At 39.8% G+C, this 20,714-nt stretch overlaps 1 protein-coding gene across 1 annotated transcript; it reads right to left on the bottom strand.

Moving 5' to 3' along the window:
* Positions 1-13,689: 13,689 nt before the first annotated feature.
* Positions 13,690-16,907, bottom strand: LOC101017112 (proline-rich protein 20A). Its single transcript, XM_031655695.1, is given in 4 exon segments — positions 13,690-13,740; positions 13,742-13,935; positions 14,056-14,103; positions 16,198-16,907. Coding segments are annotated over 4 exon segments (378 nt in total). The 5' UTR covers positions 16,283-16,907.
* Positions 16,908-20,714: the final 3,807 nt, after the last annotated feature.

Below are 20,714 nucleotides of genomic sequence, written 5' to 3'. Positions count from 1 at the left end.
CATACTTGTTTAGTCTTCTTTAAAACGCCATTTGGAAACAACCCTCTCTTCTTAGTAAACACTTTTGCCAACTCAAAATTTCTCTGTAAATCTCCTTCTATGTGCTAATTAAAAGTCACCATTCCTCAGATGACACCATATTCAGAAATCATTATTTCAAATAGGATAGTCTTACTCCCTGTCAGGGAAACTCACCTGAAAGGGTTAAAATACAACTACTTTAGTAGTTTTTATTACTTAAAAAAAATCAGCATCGTAATATCTTCATTGTTGATTAAAAACAACACACTTTTGCAACTTTTGCTGCAAATCAGTCCTGAACCTACTTAGAATTTTGGAACACTTTGATCTCTTTTTTCTTCCTGTCAGCTATCAACCCTACATCAAATTATAACAAAATATGTTTGAAAAACAGTCCTTGTAAAACTTGAGGTTTAATTAGATAGTTAAGTCCCGATTTTCTTTCAAATTCAAAATAATTAGAATTTTTCGTACAAAAATAATAACAAACTGCCTAAATTTTATTGGTGTGCCTGAAGTTTGAAAACTAATTATATAAATAAATAGAAAAATGATAAACAAGTAGGTAAATAGGCAGATAGACTAAATTACATAAAATAGTAGTCAGTAACAGAAGCACCTCAGATCCTAATATTCAATTTATATTAAACCACCCTAATTAAATATGAAAAAAATATATATATATGAGTTATATATGAGGTGCGTGTGTGTGTATATATATGTATATGCACACACATATATATTTAAGTGTATATACCTATACTTACTATAATATGTGTTCAACACAGGGGTCTTCCCTATATGTAGAAACTATTATGTAAGTCCTTTTATATCAATTGCTTTTTTCCTGTACATACCTATAATTATGTATTATGTAATACATTTATATATACCTTATATTAGGTATATAATACCATATTATTATGGTATTATAATTACATATTAATATATTATGTTCTTAATATTTATTATATAATGTATAAGGTATGTATATATTATGTAATATATTTATAGCATATGAGGGTACATGTGAAGTATATATAAGAGATATATAAAGTTATTATATAAAGACACATAAGGTATAAAAGTATTATAAGGTATACCTTATAAGGCATGTAATATCTATGTATATATTACTTAATATTATATAATTATAAATTATATCATATGTAATTGTATTATTATATAATACCTTTATATATATACCTTACATATGTTAATCTATGTGAGTATATATATGCTCATATATAGATATATATAAATATAGCTGTGTGTGTGTGTGCATATATCGGTATATATATAGTGTGTGTGTATGTTTGTATATATAAAAATATATATGTAATGCTTTTAATTGGCAAAAATTGCATACATTTATCATGTACATTTTTCATGAAACATGTATACATTGTGTTATGGCCAAATTGAGCCAACCAACATATGCATTACTTCACATCGTCATAATTTACATCCCTAAATTCAAATCTCTTTGATAAAATATTTTCTTCTGCTTCTATTTTCTAAATTATTAAATCCAACAAAATAACTCAGAGCTAGATTCAAGTGAATTTCTGGAATTGTCTGAGGACATCAATTACCTTCATGAACTATATAACTATTAAGGATGCAGAATCCTAGTAATATTTTCTTCAGTGCTAGAATCATCTAACTGACAGTAAATTTTATTTTTCCTTTCCATCATTTTTTCATCATCTTTAAAATCACTTCTGAAATAAACTAATTCTTATCAGGCAAATTGAGCTTTGGTTATTAGAAAAATGTTGGCTACTTTGTTTAAGACATCATTACATTTGTAAAAGTTGAAAAAGATAACTTTCTATTATGTTGTTTGAAATAAAAATTGAGGTAGATTAAAAACAATTGACAAGATATGATAATAATTAAACTTTTGCTTGTGTGGTGGTTCCAATTATTTTTGATGCACTGTGATTACCTAAATTAGAGTCAATAGTAAACCAGGTACTGGGAGACGTGACTGTCCACCAAATACATCTTGTATATGAGAATGACAACTATATATACTGATTCAGAATAAATTATGCCCATGCTTGCAATGCAAGTATTTGCATTTTGTCATCAAGTTTCTCTTCTATTTAACTACGTCAGTGACTACCAATGAATCTATTTGAGCTTAAACGCTATCCTTAGATTTAGATCTGACGACTGTAGGTAGTAATCTTTTAACTACTATTAGTATTTGGAATTTCTGGCCTTATTATAAAATATTTTGAGATGAATTGACTGTTACTGCCTTTAGCCTTGTTTTCTGCTACTTAAATTTGGGGAATCAATTGCCTCCTCACTCATATATCCTGCAGACTATTAATTCAACTGGTCATAAAGTAATTATTCCAAATGTAAAATCATTTCCATCCTGTCTGCACATAAGAAGCAGCAGGATCCCTTTTTGAATAGTTTTCCAACTATAAGTGGAGTTCAATTAATATAATATGTAATTATATAGGAGCAAAAATTAAAATCTCCACAGATTTCTCTCAAATTCTGGCTCCTTGCCTTCAGTACAGGGTTGAGTGAAAAATATGGCAGTAAGCCAACTTGCCCTTCTTCCAAAATCAGCCACAATAGAATCTGCTGGATTGAAATAGAACATTAGGAGTTTAGTTTGGCACTCAGTATATTCAACCATTACTATATTTGTGACATGATTCACCGGGCCAGCAGCCCAGAGGAACTCTGTGTCTGGATGCCCAGTTTTGAAATATGGAGAAGAGTTCATGACCACCATGCTTTGTAAACCCACATTTCTGAAAATTATATTTCTCTATTTAAAAAGGCTATGAGATAGCCAGATGTGTGTATTGGGAAAAATCAACCATTTTATGAAAAGGCTTTTGTGTACAATTTCTAAAAACTCGTTGGTATCACTTGAATTGGTTACATGTTGTTTACTGGCAGAGTAATTTCTGTATTTCTATAGTTGGCTAAAAATGATCAGCATTCAAATTTCATTCAGAGATTCTACAAATATATCATTAGAGATATTGTGCTTTGTTAAATGTGCTCTTAGGAAAACTATATAGCATAGTGGAAAGAGCATGAACTTTGTATCAAAGAAACCTAGATAGGAATTCAAATTTATTTCACATACTTGCTATGAAAGCATGAGCAAATTTATTAACTAAATTTCCCAAGATTTAGTTTTCCAATTATCTGCAAAATTGCCTCAATGGGAGGTTGTAAGGATTACATGAATTAACCTATGTAAACCCTGTTAACAACCTTCCTAACGTGCAGGTTTGTTACATATGTGTACATGTGCCATGTTGGTTTGCTGCACCCATCAACCAATCATTTACATTAGGCATTTCTCCTAATGCTATCCCTCCCCCAGACCCCACCCCACGACAGGCCCCAGTGTGTGATGTTCACCTCCCTGTGTCCATGTTTTCTCACTGTTCAACTCCCACTTAGGAGTGAGAACATGCAGTGTTTGGTTTTTCTTTTTGTGTTATTATTTTTAATATCATTGACATCATTTTCTCATGGTTGTTACATTCATCCAATTGATTATTACACCATAATCAGTAGCAGCAGCGTTATAAACACAAGTTATAGAACCTAGAGCCCAGTTAATGTTGCAGCTTGACAATTTTTAGTCATATAAATGTGGACAAATCGTAAGTTTTCTAGATTTTGGTGCTCCCATTTCCAAATTGGGGGTTATATTTTTACTTTCATTATAATATCACTGTCAAATTTAAGTGAAAACTTTTGAGTTAAATATTTAGAACACCGAATAGATACAGTGATTATAAAATATGATTATAAAAACAATTTGAATAATTGTTGTTTAGATGAAGTATGACCCTTGAAGAGTATTTGGCCTCAGTGGGTGCCCAATAGTGACAGTGTTTAATAGGTTCACTTATACTTATTTTAAGTTTGTTGCCAAATTAAAAACACATCAAGTTTAAGCTAGTATTTGTGATTTACAATTAAATATATGAAAAGTCAAACAATTGTGAGTTATGTTTTAAGATTGTCATTAATGAATCACATGATCATTTGTAAAAGCTGTAATCAATTGAAACCTTATCTTCATCACCAAAATCTTTCAGCGTGGCAAATGGACTCTTATGTACTTGCCTTCAAGAAGAGTGAAATTATATTGCATCATCAGTAATGTGAATTAAAAGCCAATATTTAGGTAGTATTATTTAAATTGTTAATCATTTCCAATAGCTATTGTTCTAATTTTTGGATTAGAGTAAGACAGATGAGTAGGCGTGTCTCTTGATCACATCATGTGGTAGATGAATTTGATTAATTTGGGCACAAAGGTAATTAATTTGTTGGATTTTCAAAGAAATATAAATAGAAATATGGCTATAAATTTTACCACAAATATCAGTGTTCTTTTAATTGTCACACATCAGAAAGCAATCTAAGAGAAATAGCAATAGTTTTCTCTATACATGAATAAACAAACTATTAATAATGTTAATAATTAGAATTCACAAAGCACAGCAGACTATATGGATGAAATAATATACTTCTTTTACTCTAAAACGTATTTAGTCTCCATTTTTTCAAATGATTCTAATGAGGACAGTGCTGATTGAGTATTTTGACCCTTTGCACATTACTTTTTTTCCAAGGCAAAATTTTACTTGGTCTCTTTCTCATTAAGCTTGTGTTTGAAATTGATTCATATTCAGAACTGAAGGTGAAGAGACCTGGGCATTCATTAAGATGATTAATTAAGAAGAAAAAATTTATTCAGTCTGAAAAAATGATACACAACCCTATTAGCCACTCAACTTTGGCTGAAAATGATATGTGATTCCCAGAAGTAAGATTCGTTTTCCAGGGGATAATGAAATTAATATCAGGATTAGACTTCTACAAACTGAGTTGACTTTACCACACTGGCAAGACATTCCAAATGTGCTCATGACATTGACTTACAAGTACTTTGCTTATTTAAAGCACAGAATTTGAACTGTGGAATGGATTTAGTCGCATCCTTCATATTTAAGTTAAAAGATGGAATAAACTTTTTCTAAAACAGAATACTGATATATAATTGGCTCTTGCTTAAGGGTTAGTATTTTTTTTCCACCATAAAGGTTAATAGCCTATATTTTAGATATATATGTCCCGTAGATATCTGTGGTTGTTTTTATTTTCATCTATTGATTTAATTTCCATTTAATATACTTTACTTACTACAATAGCCACAGGTAATGAAGACGTCTACTTTACATGTTTTTTAATTACATTTAACAGTAAATAATATAGTCCTACTTTGTGCAGCATGGTTTTCTCAGGTGCTGATCATTTTCAAATAAGAAATTGAAATAAATTTCATGGATTCTAATTTCATAGAATTAGCATTTTCACTAGCCTGTTTATTTCTAGATTTTTATCAGGTATATATATCTGAAACAATTAGGGAAGTAAATCTTCGTTTTGACAAATAAAATAAGCCATCACTGGATCATTTAAATACATTTTTTTTCTAACTAAAAATAAAATCTGTTGCTATAATACTAAGGTAAAGCTGCAGGATGTTTACTAGGCACAAAGTGTTGAAAATGCAGGATATTTAGAGATGAAGGGAGAAATAGCAAAGGAAATAAATGACATTTGTAGTTTAAGAATATTGTAAACTGAGCTAAAACAATTTTTGTAATAAGATCTATTATCACTTTCTTTTGTCATATATAAATAAAATTTAATAATTGTAGTCAAGTGAGGATAAAGGTCTTCTATTTTCCCCTCTACTCAAATCTGCTACTAACAGGAAGCAAGTCTAGAATGATATTTGACACACACAAACACATTAGCAAGTAAGCGTGCAACTTAAATGGCCTATAATTTCGAAAAAGCCTCAGCTGTGTCATTTTACCATTCTGAAAAGCACCTTGAACGAAAGGTTTACTTCAGATTATTGTAAGAATATACTGGAGGCCGATTTTAGTTTATATTTTAACTTAACTATGTGAGACTATTCTTATTGACAAAACACAGGACAGGATGGGGGTACATACAGGCCTGGGGCATCATTCTGAAGGGTCACCTTCTGATTTGTACAGGATCTTAAACTTTATTGAAGGAAGGTGAGGGTGCTTGAACAATATTTCCCTACAAACCACAACTTGAATACCATTTCAATGGACTAAAAATGTATAATATATACTATGCAAATTAAGAAACTCTTATACTGATGGTCAGAAGTAATAACAGCTGAAATATCTCTGATTCAAGTCTTTTAATCTTAACTAAACATAACTACCGTGTGTGTGTGTGTGTGTGTATATATATGCACGTGTGTGTGCGAGTGTGTGTGTATATATATGCACGTGTGTGTGCGAGTGTGTGTGTATGTGTATTTTAGATTTCTTCAAATATAAATGATCCAACTGAACGATGTATAGTAAAACTAATTTAAGGGCAGAGCAAGATGGCAGAATAGAAGACTCTACCGGTCATCCCTCTGACAAGAGCACTAAGTTAACAATCTGCACACAAATAAGAATAAAAATCAGGTGAGCACTAACACTACCTGGTTTTTACTTCGTATTACTGAAAGAGGCACTGAAGAGGTGCAAAAATAGCCTTGAATCACAAATGTCAGTCCTCCCACATGCCCCAGCTGTGATGATGTGGTGCAGAGAGCAATTCTGTGTGCTGGGGAGACGGGGTGAGCGGCAACTGTGAGTCTTGGAACTCAGTGCTGCCCTGTTATAGCAGATAGTGAACCTGGACCAAACTCAGGGGATGCCCACACATGAAGGGAATATTTAAACCAGCCTCAGCAGGAGGGGAATTCCTGATCCCAGTGGCTGCAACTTGAGTTCCTGCAAGCCTTGCCACCAGAAGTTAAAGTGCTCTGGGGCCATAAATAAACTTGAATTGCAGTCTAGGCTACATGGATTGCAACTCCTAGGTGAGTCCTAGTGCTGAACTGGACCCAGAGCCAGTGGACTGGGAGCATGTGACCAATTGAGACATCAGACTGGGTGGCTAAGAGAGCTCTGGCATCACCTCTTCCCTAACCCCAGGCTGTCCAGCTTATGGCTTCAAAAGAGACCCCTTCCTGTTGCTTGAGAAGAGGAGAGGAAAGACTGGGGAGGACTTTGTCTTGCACTTGGATACTAGCTCAACTACAGCCAGACAGGGCACCAGTTAGAGTTGTGAAGCCTCTTTTCTAGGCCTTATCTCCTGGTCAACAATTTTAGATATACCATGGGCCAGAAGTTAACCCACTGCCTTGAAGGGAAAGAACCAATCCTGGCCAGATTCACCACCTGCTAACTGAACAGGTGTTGGGCGCTGAATAGCCAGCAGTTGATACCCAGGTAGTGAGACTCTGAGACTTACTGGCTTCAGATGAGACTCTACACATTATTATCTGTGGTTGCTAGGGGGCAAGACTACTTCCATTTAAGAAAACAGGAGGGACAAGTAAAGTGGACTTTGTTTTGGACGTCAGGTACTAGCTCAGCCACAGGGATGTGGAGCACTAAGTCGGCTCTTGGGGCCCTCGATTCCAGGACTTCAGTGGAACATTAGTGGTAGTCTGGCAGGACAACTCATTGTCATGGTGGCCATAGCCTGAGACTCCTCTGCCTTTGGAAAGAGGAGGGAAGAGTGGGAAGAAATATGTTTTGTAGTTTGAGTGCCAGATAAGCTGCAGTACAATAAAACACCAAGCTGATGCCTAAGATTTTTTACTATGATCATCTCTGGCTTCTGGACAGCACCTCTAGACCTGCCTGGGGCCTGGTGGAACTCATTGCCCTGAAGGAAGGACGCAGGCCTGGCTGTCTTTTCTAACTGCTGATAATGGAGCCCCAGGACCCTGAGCAAACATGAGCAGTAGCTGGAGAGTAGCTACAGGGGACCTTGGGTGAGACTCAATGCTGTACTGGCTTCAGGTCTGACCCAGCACAGTCCTAGAGGAGACCCCTTCCTTTTGCTTGAGGAGAGGAAAGAGACCACAAGAGTGCTTGTATCAAGCTACTCCCAGCCTCAGGTGGTTCAGAATAGAGAGACTTCATTTTAGAGGGAGATAGTAAGTGAAGAGGGCAAGAGTCTCTGCCTGGTAATAGAGAAATTCTGGATCTTATCCAAGGCCGTCACGGTGGTAACTATATGAGTCTTCAGGGACCACAGCATTACCCTGGGCTCAGGGTGCCCCATGTAACAGATACAGCTCAGATTACAGCTCTTAAGTCCTTTTCAATATCTGGAAAGCCTTCCTCAAAGGACTGGTGCAAACAAGCCCATACTGTAAAATCTACAATAAATAGCTAACTTTTCAATGTCGAGATACAGAAGAATATCTACAAGTATCAAGACCATCAAGGAAAACATTACATCACCAACTGAACTAAATATGTCACCAGGGAACAATCCCAGAGAAACAGATATGTGACCTTTCAGACAGAAAAGTCAAAATAGTTGTTTTGAGGAAATGCAAAGAAATTCAAGATAACAGAGAGAAGGAACTCAGAGCTCTACCAGATAAATTTAACAAAGAGTTTGAAATAACTATTATAAAAAGAATAAAGCAGAAATTTTGTATTTGAAAATGTAATGGTCATAATGAGGGACACATCGGAATCTTTTAATAGCAGAATTTATGAGGCAGGAATAAAAATTGTGAGCTTGAAGACAGGCTATTTGAAAATGCTGTCAGAGGAGACAAAAGAAAAAGAAATAAGAAAGAAGCACACTTACAGGATATAGAAAAATAACCTGAAAAGAGTAAATCTCAGACTTGTTGGCCTTAAAGAGGAGGTAGAGAAAGAGATAGGGGTAGAAAGTTTATTCAAAGGGATAATAACACAAAATTTCCCAAACCTATAGAAAGATAGCTATATCTAGTTAAAAGAAGGTTATAGACCACCAAGCAGATTTAACCCAAAGAAGAGTACCTCGAGGAATTTAATAATCAAACTCCTAAAATTGAAGGATAAACAAAGAATCCTCAAGGGAGTAAGAGAAAAGAAACGAATAACATGCAATGGAGCTCCAATAGGACTGGAAGCAGACTTTTCAGTGGAAACATTACAGTCAAGGAGAGAGTGGCACAATCTTGGCTCACTGCAACGTCCGCCTCCTGAGTTCAAATGATTCTCCTGCCTCAGCCTCCTGAGTAGCTGGGACTATAGGGGCCCACCACCATGCCTAGCTAATTTTTGTATTTTTATTAGAGACAGGATTTTGCCATGTTGACCAGGCTTGTCTCCTACTCCTGACTTCAGGCAATCTGCCCACTGTGGCCTCCCAAAGTGCTGAGATTATAGACATGAGACACTGTGCCTGGCTCTTATTGGGTTGACTTTCTATTATTGAGTTGTAAGAGTTCTTTGTGCGTTATAGATACAGGTCTTTGATTAATATATGTATTGTGCATATATTTTCCCTGTTTATGGCTTGCCTTTTCATTTTCTTAACAGTGTCTTTCAAAGAACAGATTTTAATTTTAATAAAGCCCAAGGTCTCAAGCTGGAATTCCCTGGAAACCAACACTGAGTTGAAAATTAGAGTATGAGGTGCATCTGTTAGGGATGTGGGAGGGAAAGAAACAGGACCGCACAGTCTCAATGGTCTGCCTCAGCGGACCCCATGGGATGTTCTGACAGTAAACTGACCTATTAGAGCTGTTCTGAGTAGTGGCAATAGGACCAGGTTTTAATGTCCCCAATGAACATCGCTGGATGCAAGCTTCCTGGCAGATGGGTGTGCCTGTGGGTAAGGATGGGGAGTGTCTTCAGCCAAGGTAGTCCCTTAGCGTCCATCTGCAAGGGCTGAGGGCTGTCTAGTGGTGGCAATTCTCACAACTAGAGATCACAAATCTTTTATTTCTGAAGAAGGGTCTGGTGGCAAATCTCAGTGCCTGTTGCATGAAATGCATCAATGCTTTCTTGTACAATTCATGTTTTTTTGTGTCCCATCTAAGGAATCTTTGCCTACTCCAAAGTCATGAAGAGTTTTGTGATATTTTCTTCTAGAAGTTTTATAGTTTTTGCTTTTACCTATAGGTTAACAAACCATTTTTGTTAATTTTTGTGTGGATTGCAAAGTAAAGGTTGACATTTATATTTTTAATTATCCAATTTGTTCTAACATCATTTGTTAAAATGAATGCTGCTTTCTTTTTTTCTGTCTTGAAAGTGGTGTAAATGTTTTAAATTTTTTATGGAGAATTAAGTTTTAGAGGAAAAAAGCCATAAAGAAGAATAGTGGGTTTAGCCTTTCCCAGCTATCAAAATGGTATGGTATTGGCAAGGGAATAGGTGAATTAGTTGATAAGGATAGATCAGAAACATGTATCAGCTAACAATAGCTGACATCTCTTGGACACTGCCCTGTACTAAGCATTGTTTTCAGTACTTTTCACATCTTCATGCATTCAATCCTCCCAACGTTAGTGTGTAAGATAATTGTCTAAAACAAAAACAGTAAGTAAAATATAGTGGGTTTCAGAACATGAAAAATAAAATCTATAACAACCAAAGCCCCAAGGGGAGAGGAACTGGAAGCATAACATTGTAGTCCTTACACTATATATGAAGTAGTATAGTATTAAGCAATCTTCCAAAAGAGAACGCTGCCACAGGCATGGTTTTACTGGTTAATTCTACCAAACATTCATTGAAGAAATAATACCAATTCTACAGAAATTCTGGTGGGAAAACTATTTTGAAAGAAGAGATTTGGCTGAGGCTGCATTGTATGAAAAGATGCATTAGAGGAAAAAGGTACAACCTAATGTCTTTAAACTGGTTGGGCGTTATTAGTTTCTACTAAAATCACAAAATTAGCCAGGCATGGTGGCACAGGACTCTGGTCCCAGCTACTTGGGAGACTGAGACACGAAAATTACATTCAACCCGGGGAGCGAAGGTTTCAGTGAGTTGAAGCCACTGCACTTCAGCCTGGGTGATAGAGTGAGAATCTGTTTCTAAATAAACAAACAAACAAACAAACCAACCAACCAAGACAAATTACCAAAGGGTCTTGGTGCCAAAGGGTCTTGGAGCTCAGGAGGTACAGGCTGCAGTGAGCTGTGATTGCACTCCTGCACTCCAGCCTGGGTGACTGAATGAGACCCTGTCTTACTCCATGTACAAATGTTTAATGAAGTATTTTTGTGGCAGAAACATCCTGGAAGCAGCCTATCAGCAGACCATCACCCGCACAACCTAAAGCCTGTGCCTTTTTCAGACAGATATACAGCAAGAAGATAGTGGCACATGTGTGTATGATGACTGCTAGGGTGCTTCGGCTTGGGGATGACAGACCCCAATGGCAAGCCAAGGAGTAGCTCCCACTGCACAGTGCTCATTGTGATCCATGCAGTGCTTCAATACGAAGTCGCTTGTGCCTTTTCTGGAGAGGCATGAGCTCCACTGAGGTGCTGGTCCTAATCACACCTGCGTTACCTGTGTGGACCCTCTAGCCACTTCAACATGACCCCTGGCAGATGGCATGCCAGGTGTTTGTAAAATCAAGGCACACATGATGCTCTTAATGTACATGTTTGTTTGTATAGACGTGTGTGATTATGGAGAAAGATACAATAGGAATGGAGAACAGAGGCATGAGACATTATTTCTCTACTTTAATTTTCTGGTTTTAGTAAACACATTTTATATTTGGAATTTATGAAATTTTAGTAAAAGAACTGTAGCATAAAATAACTCTAACAGAAGGTTTTATTTAAAAGGAGTGAATATACAAGAAAAAAATCTTTGATGTAAAAAGTTATCTTTATTTTAGTTGGATATTTACAAATGAGAGAAAATCAGCTAATAAAAACTTACTTAATAAAATAGAAAATCCAATTCACAATACAGGTTTTATCAAACTCTGAAAAGATAAGAACTAACTCAACTTAAATATCTATGAGAAACTCACAGCAAACATCTTGGTTAATGGTGAAACATTTAAAATACTCCCATTAAAACCAGGAGGAAGCCAAGGACACTGCCATCAATTTACTGATTCCTTATTTAGAATTTTCAGTGAGTCATGCACTCTCCTTGTTTCTATTAACTCCCCCTGGCTCTCCCACCACCACACACCTTTTGTTTGATTCATCAAATGTTCTTTGATCCCCTTTTTCCTCAATCTGTTTGAAATTTTACATTCTATTCCAATTCATTTAGTGGTTCCCAATGGATACCTACATTGAGACTTAAAAATGTGTCAGAGTCTAGAATTTCATTGCTGAATATAAATTCAGCCACTATATCATTTCCAGGTGCTAAAAAAGAATTTCAGTAACTTCTAGCTCCTTCTGAATTTTCCCATGCCCCACCTGTCTATGTCAAAGTCTTCTGAAATTTTAATTCTAGGTCACCCATGTTTCTTCCAGAATCATAGTTATCTAGACTTAATAATACAGTTTCCTAATTCCCTTGCTTACTGACTCTTGTTGCATCCCACTTCTTCCATGTTGTCTGGTTTGGTTTTTTCCCGGCTGAAAAACATGACTTGTACTTTCACTGTGCATAACAGTTCCATTCAAATGGCCTTATACAGAAAGGGGGTTTAGAAGCTTGCACATTATAAGTTGTGTACTCTCAGTTCAGGGGAGGCTCAGACTTCAGGTCCAGTCTGAGTAGGATTCTGCCTTATTCTGTATGCCATTTCTCCCTTCAAGTGGCCTGGCCCTTGAGCTGACACCGCCTGGCGCCTTCTCTCCCTAACAATTTCTTTTGATCACTCATATAGAATTAGATTCAGAGAGATTTTCCTCTCGAAGGGAGGATATTGCACCATTGCTTCCAGAGTCATCCAGCTGCAAGGCAGTCTATCACGCCCTGGGGCCCTGCTTTCCTTGTAGGTCTCAGCTCTCAGGCAGCTTTTGCAATGTTATCTTCACCATACCTCATACTCTCAATGGCTGTTCTTCTTCTGTATCCTGTCGATCTGTCTTTTTCCAGTGGAGAAATCATTAGCCACGATTTCCGTGTATTTTGCTGTCATACAAATGTTCTGGCTTCCTCCTTCCGAAGCTCCATGTTAGATGACCTCTGGTCCTCAGGACGGTTCTGTCGTGACTACATCTCTCTCACCTAAAACATCCAAGCTTACAGATTTGTTTCAAACTTCCATCTATTTTTGTGATTCAAACCATCAACATAACTTTGGATTCCAACAACCTTGTTTTTCATCCCAAGTATCTCTAATTGCATGCTAATTAGGGAGCTGGTCTTGTTTTACTGTAAGCATTGAGGAACTCCATGCATGTTTAACTTTGACAGAAGGTACAAAAGCAGGGACCAGTGGGCATTAAAAGCCAAATGTAGCACTAAATTGTCAGGACCCTGGGAGGAGGGCTTGGAGGCTCCATCCTGACAACACAAGGTGAGGGCTTCGGCTGGGATGGGAGGGGAGGAGTAGAGCAGAAATGGGGCTGGATTTGGGGCTGGCCAGAAAGTCCAGGTGGAAGAAAAGGAGGCTGAGAACAATGTGGGTGACAGATAGACATCAGTATGCAATGTTAAGGCACGAACACCAATCCCTTGAACATAGGGTCCCATTACAGTTTGGAGACCCAAGAGCCACCTGGTGAGCCCCAAAACCTCGATGCAGGGATAGATCATCAACATGGGCTCCCCGGGCAGGCTAAAGGCTTGTGGGCTGAGGGGTGCTCCCTGTCTCACCTCAGATGGGCTTATCAGGGCCAGGGCCTTCCTGCACAGTTCCAGGGCACATTGGGTGAGCCAGCCCAGGAAAAGAGGCCTGATTTTGTTCTCCGGTGGCCTGTGGGCTCTCCATGATGGTGCAGTTGGATGTGCATGTCTGGTCCCAGCAAGCCTTCTGCCCCCTGTCTCTGGCCAGCATTCCTATGGCCCCACGCCTCTGCCACGGCTCCTCCTCTGCTGGTGTCAAGCCTCCCTCCCACGGGCTCTGCAGGAGGAGCGACTCTACGCTAGCTGGGGCTCCCCATCCAGCTGGCTCTTCTGTCGTAAGCAATGGGTTTTGTGGGTTGGACTGGTTTCATGGCTCTCCCACAGGACTGGAACCTACCGAAAGCCCTGCAGCTCACCAGCAGAATGGCTCCTCTGGTAGCTCCACCTGAGGCAAAAAGAGAAGCAGAGTGTGAGGAGAGTGAGCATGGGCTGCTCAGGAAGCCTTCGGGGAGGAGAGATGAGGTGAGGGGTTGAGAGAGGCCCATGGGAACCCCGGCAAACAGAATGAGGGTCAGCAGAGGCTCTGCCAGGAGTCTCACTAGGGCCTCAGCAGCCTCCTCACTAATGAGCCTACTGCAAGTCCTTGCAACAACTCATACTGGGGTCAATATTATGATCTCCATTTTGCTAATGAATAAACGAGTCTACAGTTCCCTAGAGAGAGACTGAATTGAATAAAATAGAGATAAGCTTCCGCCTCTCAATAATTGAGAGGTCTGGCCATAGAGAGACAAACAGAACAGCAAAAAATGAATGATGCTAATGAGCGACCAGTTAGGAGGTGAAGGGTGTCACAAGGGAGTTGATCCACAGAATGCGTTCAATTCTGCTTAATTTACCTGGGCATCAGTTCCCCTTTTCATAAACTGGTATAATAACATGCCGACCCCTAGATCCTTACAAGAACTGAGCTACTATAAGTGAAATGTTTAGATTAGTATCTAGATCAAGCAGGCATCTTAACATGTATTGAGAAGGAGATGATCAAAAAGTCTTGCTGGAGGAGATGACATAAGCCAACTTGGAGAAAACAGTTTATGCCAGAAATGAGATTTTCTAAAAATATCTATAGCTAATATTCCTAGAGAGATAGAAGGAATTTACCCATAAATCAATTATAGAATACTTTTAAAAATGAATACTCACAGACAATAGGGTTTTTTGAAATTGCAATTATGAAAGAAGAAACAAAAATCTCTATGGAAATTTGAGAATGAAGTTGAGAAGATCTCCCAGAAAAGAAAGTAAAAATCAAAAATGGTGGAAAGAAGGATACAATATAAGAAAATTAAAGGCATACTGTCAGTGAGACATATCACTATAAAATTTCAGAGTGCTGATGACAAAGAGAATATTCTAAAAGATTCCAAAGAGAGGGAGAAAGAGAAAGAAAGGAAAGATCACATGGAAAGGGCTAGGATTCAACATGTCTCAAAAATCAGACGTCTCAAAAGCAGCAGTTAAATCTAGAAAATAACAGAAAATGTCCTCGAAATTTCAAGGGAAATGGATTTCCCACCTAAAATTTCATATCCAACCAAAGTTTCACTTAAGAATCAGGAAGGATAGAATGAACATGTTTCAGACAAGCAAGATCTTAAATAATTTCCTTTCAATGGATGCTTTATTGTTTTGCATCTATCAAACTAGACAAGATTAAAAGATTTAGGATACTCAGTGTATGAAGGCAAATGTTTTGGAGAACAATGTGGCAATAGCTGTAAAATTCCAATTCCTACAGAAAAGAACAAGGTGGAAGTACAGATCTATCATAGATGAAGATGTAGTGTGAGGACTTGCTCCACTACAGAGAAACAGTACAACAAGGGAAAAAAAAAAAAAAAAGAAAAAAAAAAAAGACACCAGATTTGGGAAATGGGATACAATTATAAAAAGGGAAAGTAATTTCCCAGATGATGTGGAAGCTGGGAGCTGACTTACAGCGAACAGCCCAGGTTGAAGCAGGCTGTGAGAAGGTGAAAACAGAGAACACTTGATTGAGTTTGAATTTAAACAATTGTGGAAGAACTGGGGAACGAACTAGTGATCAGTAAGCCCATAAAAACCCAAAGCAACTATTAAGTCCTGGGAAATTCAAGTTATGCAAGAAGTGGAAAGTAATCCTCCTAATATTCTCTCCGCTCCTGGGCAGTGGGGAGGGACAGAGGGTGTGTGTCCTGGGGTGTGTGTGGCATGGTGCTTGGGTGATTGGTGGTGGTGGTGGCAATGTGTAAACTACAGCTAAATATCCCTCTACCCTAGAGGGAAGACCATAATTAAACTCTAAAAGAAAAAAGAAATAGCAGTAGTGTAAGCATGTTATTTAAAGAGTGAGAGGGAATGCTGAAAGAATTGGCTACACAGATGGAGGTGGTGTTCCCAAAGGTGTGGGAGACTGAGAAGGAGCAGGAGCTGCTGCATTTCATAGCATGCCACATTTGCCTCTGTAAGTTCTATAAGTCAATAAAAATCCAGAAAAATTTAAAAAGAGAGTTGCAGGCGTTTGATGTACCTTGATTAGGGGCCATGTAGCGCAGTCGCTTTGAAAGCCTTGGTTCCTCCATGAGGAATCTGCGGGAGGGGGTGGGGAGAAAAACACATCAGTAGAGTTAAACCACAGCCTCATTTCCTGAGCGCCAGGCAGCGATACAGACCCCCACCACACACCCTCCTCTAGGGCCTCCAATGCCCGCAATCCTCTGATCACTTGGCTGCCTGGGCACCGACTGAGCCCACGGTGCCACCCAGTAGGACTGTGTGAAGGTGGGGATTGGGTGGGGGGCTGTGGCTGTGGGAGATTTCCACACAGTAAAGTGTTTCCGAGGGGACGCTAGTAGCCAGCAGGGATTGGCCTACAGGAGGTTCAATTTATCCCCGTTCCTACAGGCAAAGCTAGGAGAGGGGAGACTAAAGTAGGCCTTTTGGAGGCATGATTCCTCATCAGGGGAAGAAGGAAGGAAGGTGGGGACAGAGAACGGATTTAGGAAGACAGGGGTGAGAAGTCAGGGAGTGGCCATGGCCTTTCTAGGGGAATGAGGATTCTGTCCCCAACTGCACCCATCCAGCCCTATTCACCCCTCAGGGACACCCACACACACACCTGATCTTCCTAGAGCTCGCCCCGGAGATCTTAAAATTAGGAGACTTCGACGGAGAGAGGCCAAAGGAGCTGGAGTTGTCCACAGGTTCAGGGCTGTGGCTCTGAGGTCGTCCTCCTGCAGGCAGGCAGGCGGGCAGGCGGGCAGGCGGGCAGGCGGGCGGGCGGGCGGGAGGGAGGGAGTGCGCAGCGGGCTCTGGCTCGGAACCCGGAAGAAAGTGGATTGCTGGAGGCCCAGCGGGGTCGCTCTTATGTGGCAGCAAGGCAGTCACGTAAGAGACAGGCGTGGTCAGAGCGGGGCCGGCTGGGGCGGGCCTGGCTGGGCTTGGAAGGTACACTGGGCCAGTCCCCTGCCTGTCAAATGGGGCTCTGCTGACATGCCGCCATTTACAGAGTCAATGGTTGATTGATTAATCTAATCATTGAGGAAAAAAATGCATAATTACATTTAAGTGCCACCAAAAGGGAGGTGTGGTGCCCTGAAACTGGCTAATAGGAAGATGTGATTAGATTAGATCTGAGCATGGTCAAGGAAAGCATCCAAAGGGGGGAAATTTGGGCTGAAATCTGGAATATAAAATTTGAAATTAGTCAACCTGAACCGGGTTGGGAGAAGCAGGGAGAGAGGCAGCGGAGTGAAGAAAGTGTGCTAAGACCCGGACTGGAAGGGAGCCCGGCCCATTCTGGAAATGGAGGGGAGGCCAGGGCCAGACCCAGAGGTGGTGTCAGGTGGAGGCAGGGGCCACGCAGGAGCTGGTCTTGTTCCAAGCCAGCAGAAAACCATGGAACGGTGTCCTGCAGTGAGTTAACATTTCCAAACGACCAGCCTGGCTGTGAAGGAGAGCCAACCCCGGGTGCACAGAATAACCCAGGAGAGGCACAAAGGCTATTGCAGCCCTCGGGGTTGGGCACAGGGTCCTATTAGACTAGGACTGTGGGAGGCATAGGAGGAGAAACTTCCTTGGTGGGAGAGAAATTTACAAGAAAATGCGAGACCGAGTGTGGACAGCCCTTGGAGAAGAGATTGCAGTCTTGGCAGCTCGTTCATTCAGACAGAGGTGAACGAAGAACCTGCTCTAAATGGGAAGATATGGAGCTTGGCTTGTGCACATTGGGTTGAAGGAGCTTTTGAGCTGCCAAGTGAGGATGTCAAGTGGCCTTTTGTAAAAAGAGTCGAGCTCAGAGAGATGGTGATGGGGCTGGAGATGCGTGTGAGACACACACCACTGGCTTTTATTATTCTGGGTTCACACACAGGCAAAAGAAGACAGCAGGAAACGCAACAGGACGCTGGAGGGGAAGCCACAGTGCGTCAGTTGGTTGGTTTGCATGCTTGTTTTTTAGAGAGACAGGATCTCTCTCTGTAGCCCAGCCTGGAGTGCAGTGGCGTGATCGCAGGTCACTGCGGCTACTTGGGAGACTGAGATAGGAGAATCGGTTCAAGTGATTCTCCTGTCTCAGCCTCCGGAGTAGCTGGACTACAGATGCACGCCACCAAACTGAGATAATTTTTGTATTTTTTGTAGAGATGAGGTTTAGGTATGTGCCCAGGCTTGTCTGGAACTCCTGAGCTCAAGCGATCCTTCCCGCTCAACCTCCCGAGTTGCTGTGACCACAGGCACAAGGCACCATGTCGGGCTAATTATTATTGTTTTTGTTTTTATTTTTTGTGGAGTTTAGGTTTTGCTATGTTGCTCGAGCTAATCTCAAACTCCTGGCCTCAAGCAATTCTCCCGCCTCGGCCACCCAAATCACTGGGATTACAGGCATAAGCCACCACACCCTGCTCCCATAGTGCTGTTTAAAAAATTCTGGCCAGGCATGGTGGCTCATGTCTGTAATCCCAGAACTTTGGGACATGGAGGTGAGAGGGTCACTTCAGCACAAGAGTATGAGACCAGCCCGGGATACATAGCAAGACTCCATCTCCACTACATATATATATTAATTACCCATGTGTGCTGGTGCCTGCCTGTGGTCCCAGTCGCTAGGAAAGCTGAGGTGAGAGGCTTGCTTGAGCCTGGGGTATCAAGACTGCAGTGAACCGAGATTGCACGGCTGCATTCCAGTCTGGGACACACACACACACACACACACACACTCAGGTGTATAAATAATGCAATTCCAGTTAGATTCTCAATATTTTTTGTTTTTGTTGTTGCTTTTGATTTTTAAAAAATTCAACTTTATTAAGGTACAATTTGCACATGGTAAAATGCATCCATTTGAAGCACACAATTTGGTGAGTTTTGATAAACATGTAGACATGGGTAACCACTTCCTCAATTAAAATAAGAATAATTTCATCACTGGAACAGTTCCCTTGTGTCCCTTTGCTATCAGCTCCCTTCCCCAATCCTCTGCCCCAGGGAACCACTGATCTACTCCTTGTCTCTACAGATTATTTTTGCCTGTTCTAGGGTTTCACATAAATGGAAGCATACAGTATGTCCTCTTTCTGCCAGATTTCTCTTGCTTGACATAATGTTGTTGAGGTCCATCTATGTTGCAGAATGCATGAGTCATTCATTCATTTTCATTGCTGAGTGGTGTTCCATTCCACAAATAAACCACCGTTTGTTTATCCAGTCACTACCAGCTGACAGACATATAGATTGGGTTGTTTCCAGTTTGCGGCTATTGTGAATAAAACTGCTAAGAACACTCATGTACAAGACTTTGCATACACATATGCTTTCACTTTACTTGGGTAAGTATCTACAAGTAGTGAAATTTCTGGGTCAGATATCAAGAGTTGTTTTTAGATTTTTAAAAAGTTATCAAATTGCTTTCCAAATTGATTGTGAGATTTTACATTCCTTCCTGAAATGTATGAGGGTTTTAGGTGCTCCACATTCCCTGTCAACTCTTGGTGTTGTTGATTCATTTTCTCTAAGCCACTCTGGTGTCTATGGAGTGGTGTCTCATTGAGGCTCTAATCTGCCTTTCCTTAATGACTAATGATGTGCTTAATAGATTTTTAAAAATAAGCATTTTTTTTTAGAGTACTTCCAGACTCACAGAAAAGTTGGAGAAAACACAGAAGCATCTGGGTTCTAAATTTGACCCTGTTCTCATACATTGTGGTACATTTAATGCAATTATTATGGCACTAATAATTGTTGATACATTAATCAATATAATACATCATTATTAATTAAAGTCTATGTTTGGTCCCGATTTCCTTGGTTCTGCCCTAACATACCTTTTCTGTCCCAAGACCCTGTTCAGGTACTACATTACACAATTACACCATTGTTCTTTGCTCCTCTTGGTCGTGCCAGGCTTCACACTTGCCTTGTTTTTGATGACCTTGACACCTTGAATACTGGTCAGATATATTGTAGGATGTCCGCTCCTGAAATTCATCTGATATATTCCTTATGATCTGACTGGAATTATGTGTTTTTGTAAGGAAGATTGCAGAGGGAAGTGCCATTCCCATCCCATCCCGTCTACAGTATACTCCATCAACATGGCTTAGTCCTGGTCACCTGGCTGGGGCAATGTTGATTAGGTTTCTCCACCATAAAGTGATTTTCCCACCTCCTTCTCTACTGTACTTTTTGGAAGTCACTATCTTGTTTGCAGATTATGTGATCACGTATTTGGAAAAACCTAAAGACTCCACCGAAAAGCTATTAGAATTGATAAATACGTTCAATAAAATTTCGGGATGCCGTATCTATATGCATAATTAAGTTGCATTTCTAAATACAATGAAAAACTTGAAAAAAAAAAAAAAGAAAGAAAGAAATCCCAGCACTTTGGGAGGCCGAGGCGGGTGGATCATGAGGTCAAGAGATTGAGACCATCCTGGCTAACACGTTGAAACCCCATCTCTACTAAAAATAGAAAAAATGAGCCGGGCGTGGTGGCAGGTACTGGTATTCCCAGCT

The sequence above is a fragment of the Papio anubis genome, chromosome 15 (assembly GCF_008728515.1).
Source record: "Papio anubis isolate 15944 chromosome 15, Panubis1.0, whole genome shotgun sequence".
NCBI classification, from domain to species: domain Eukaryota; kingdom Metazoa; phylum Chordata; class Mammalia; order Primates; family Cercopithecidae; genus Papio; species Papio anubis.
The sequence above is the reverse complement of the archived record's forward strand: the minus strand, read 5'-3'. Positions and strand labels throughout refer to the sequence as shown.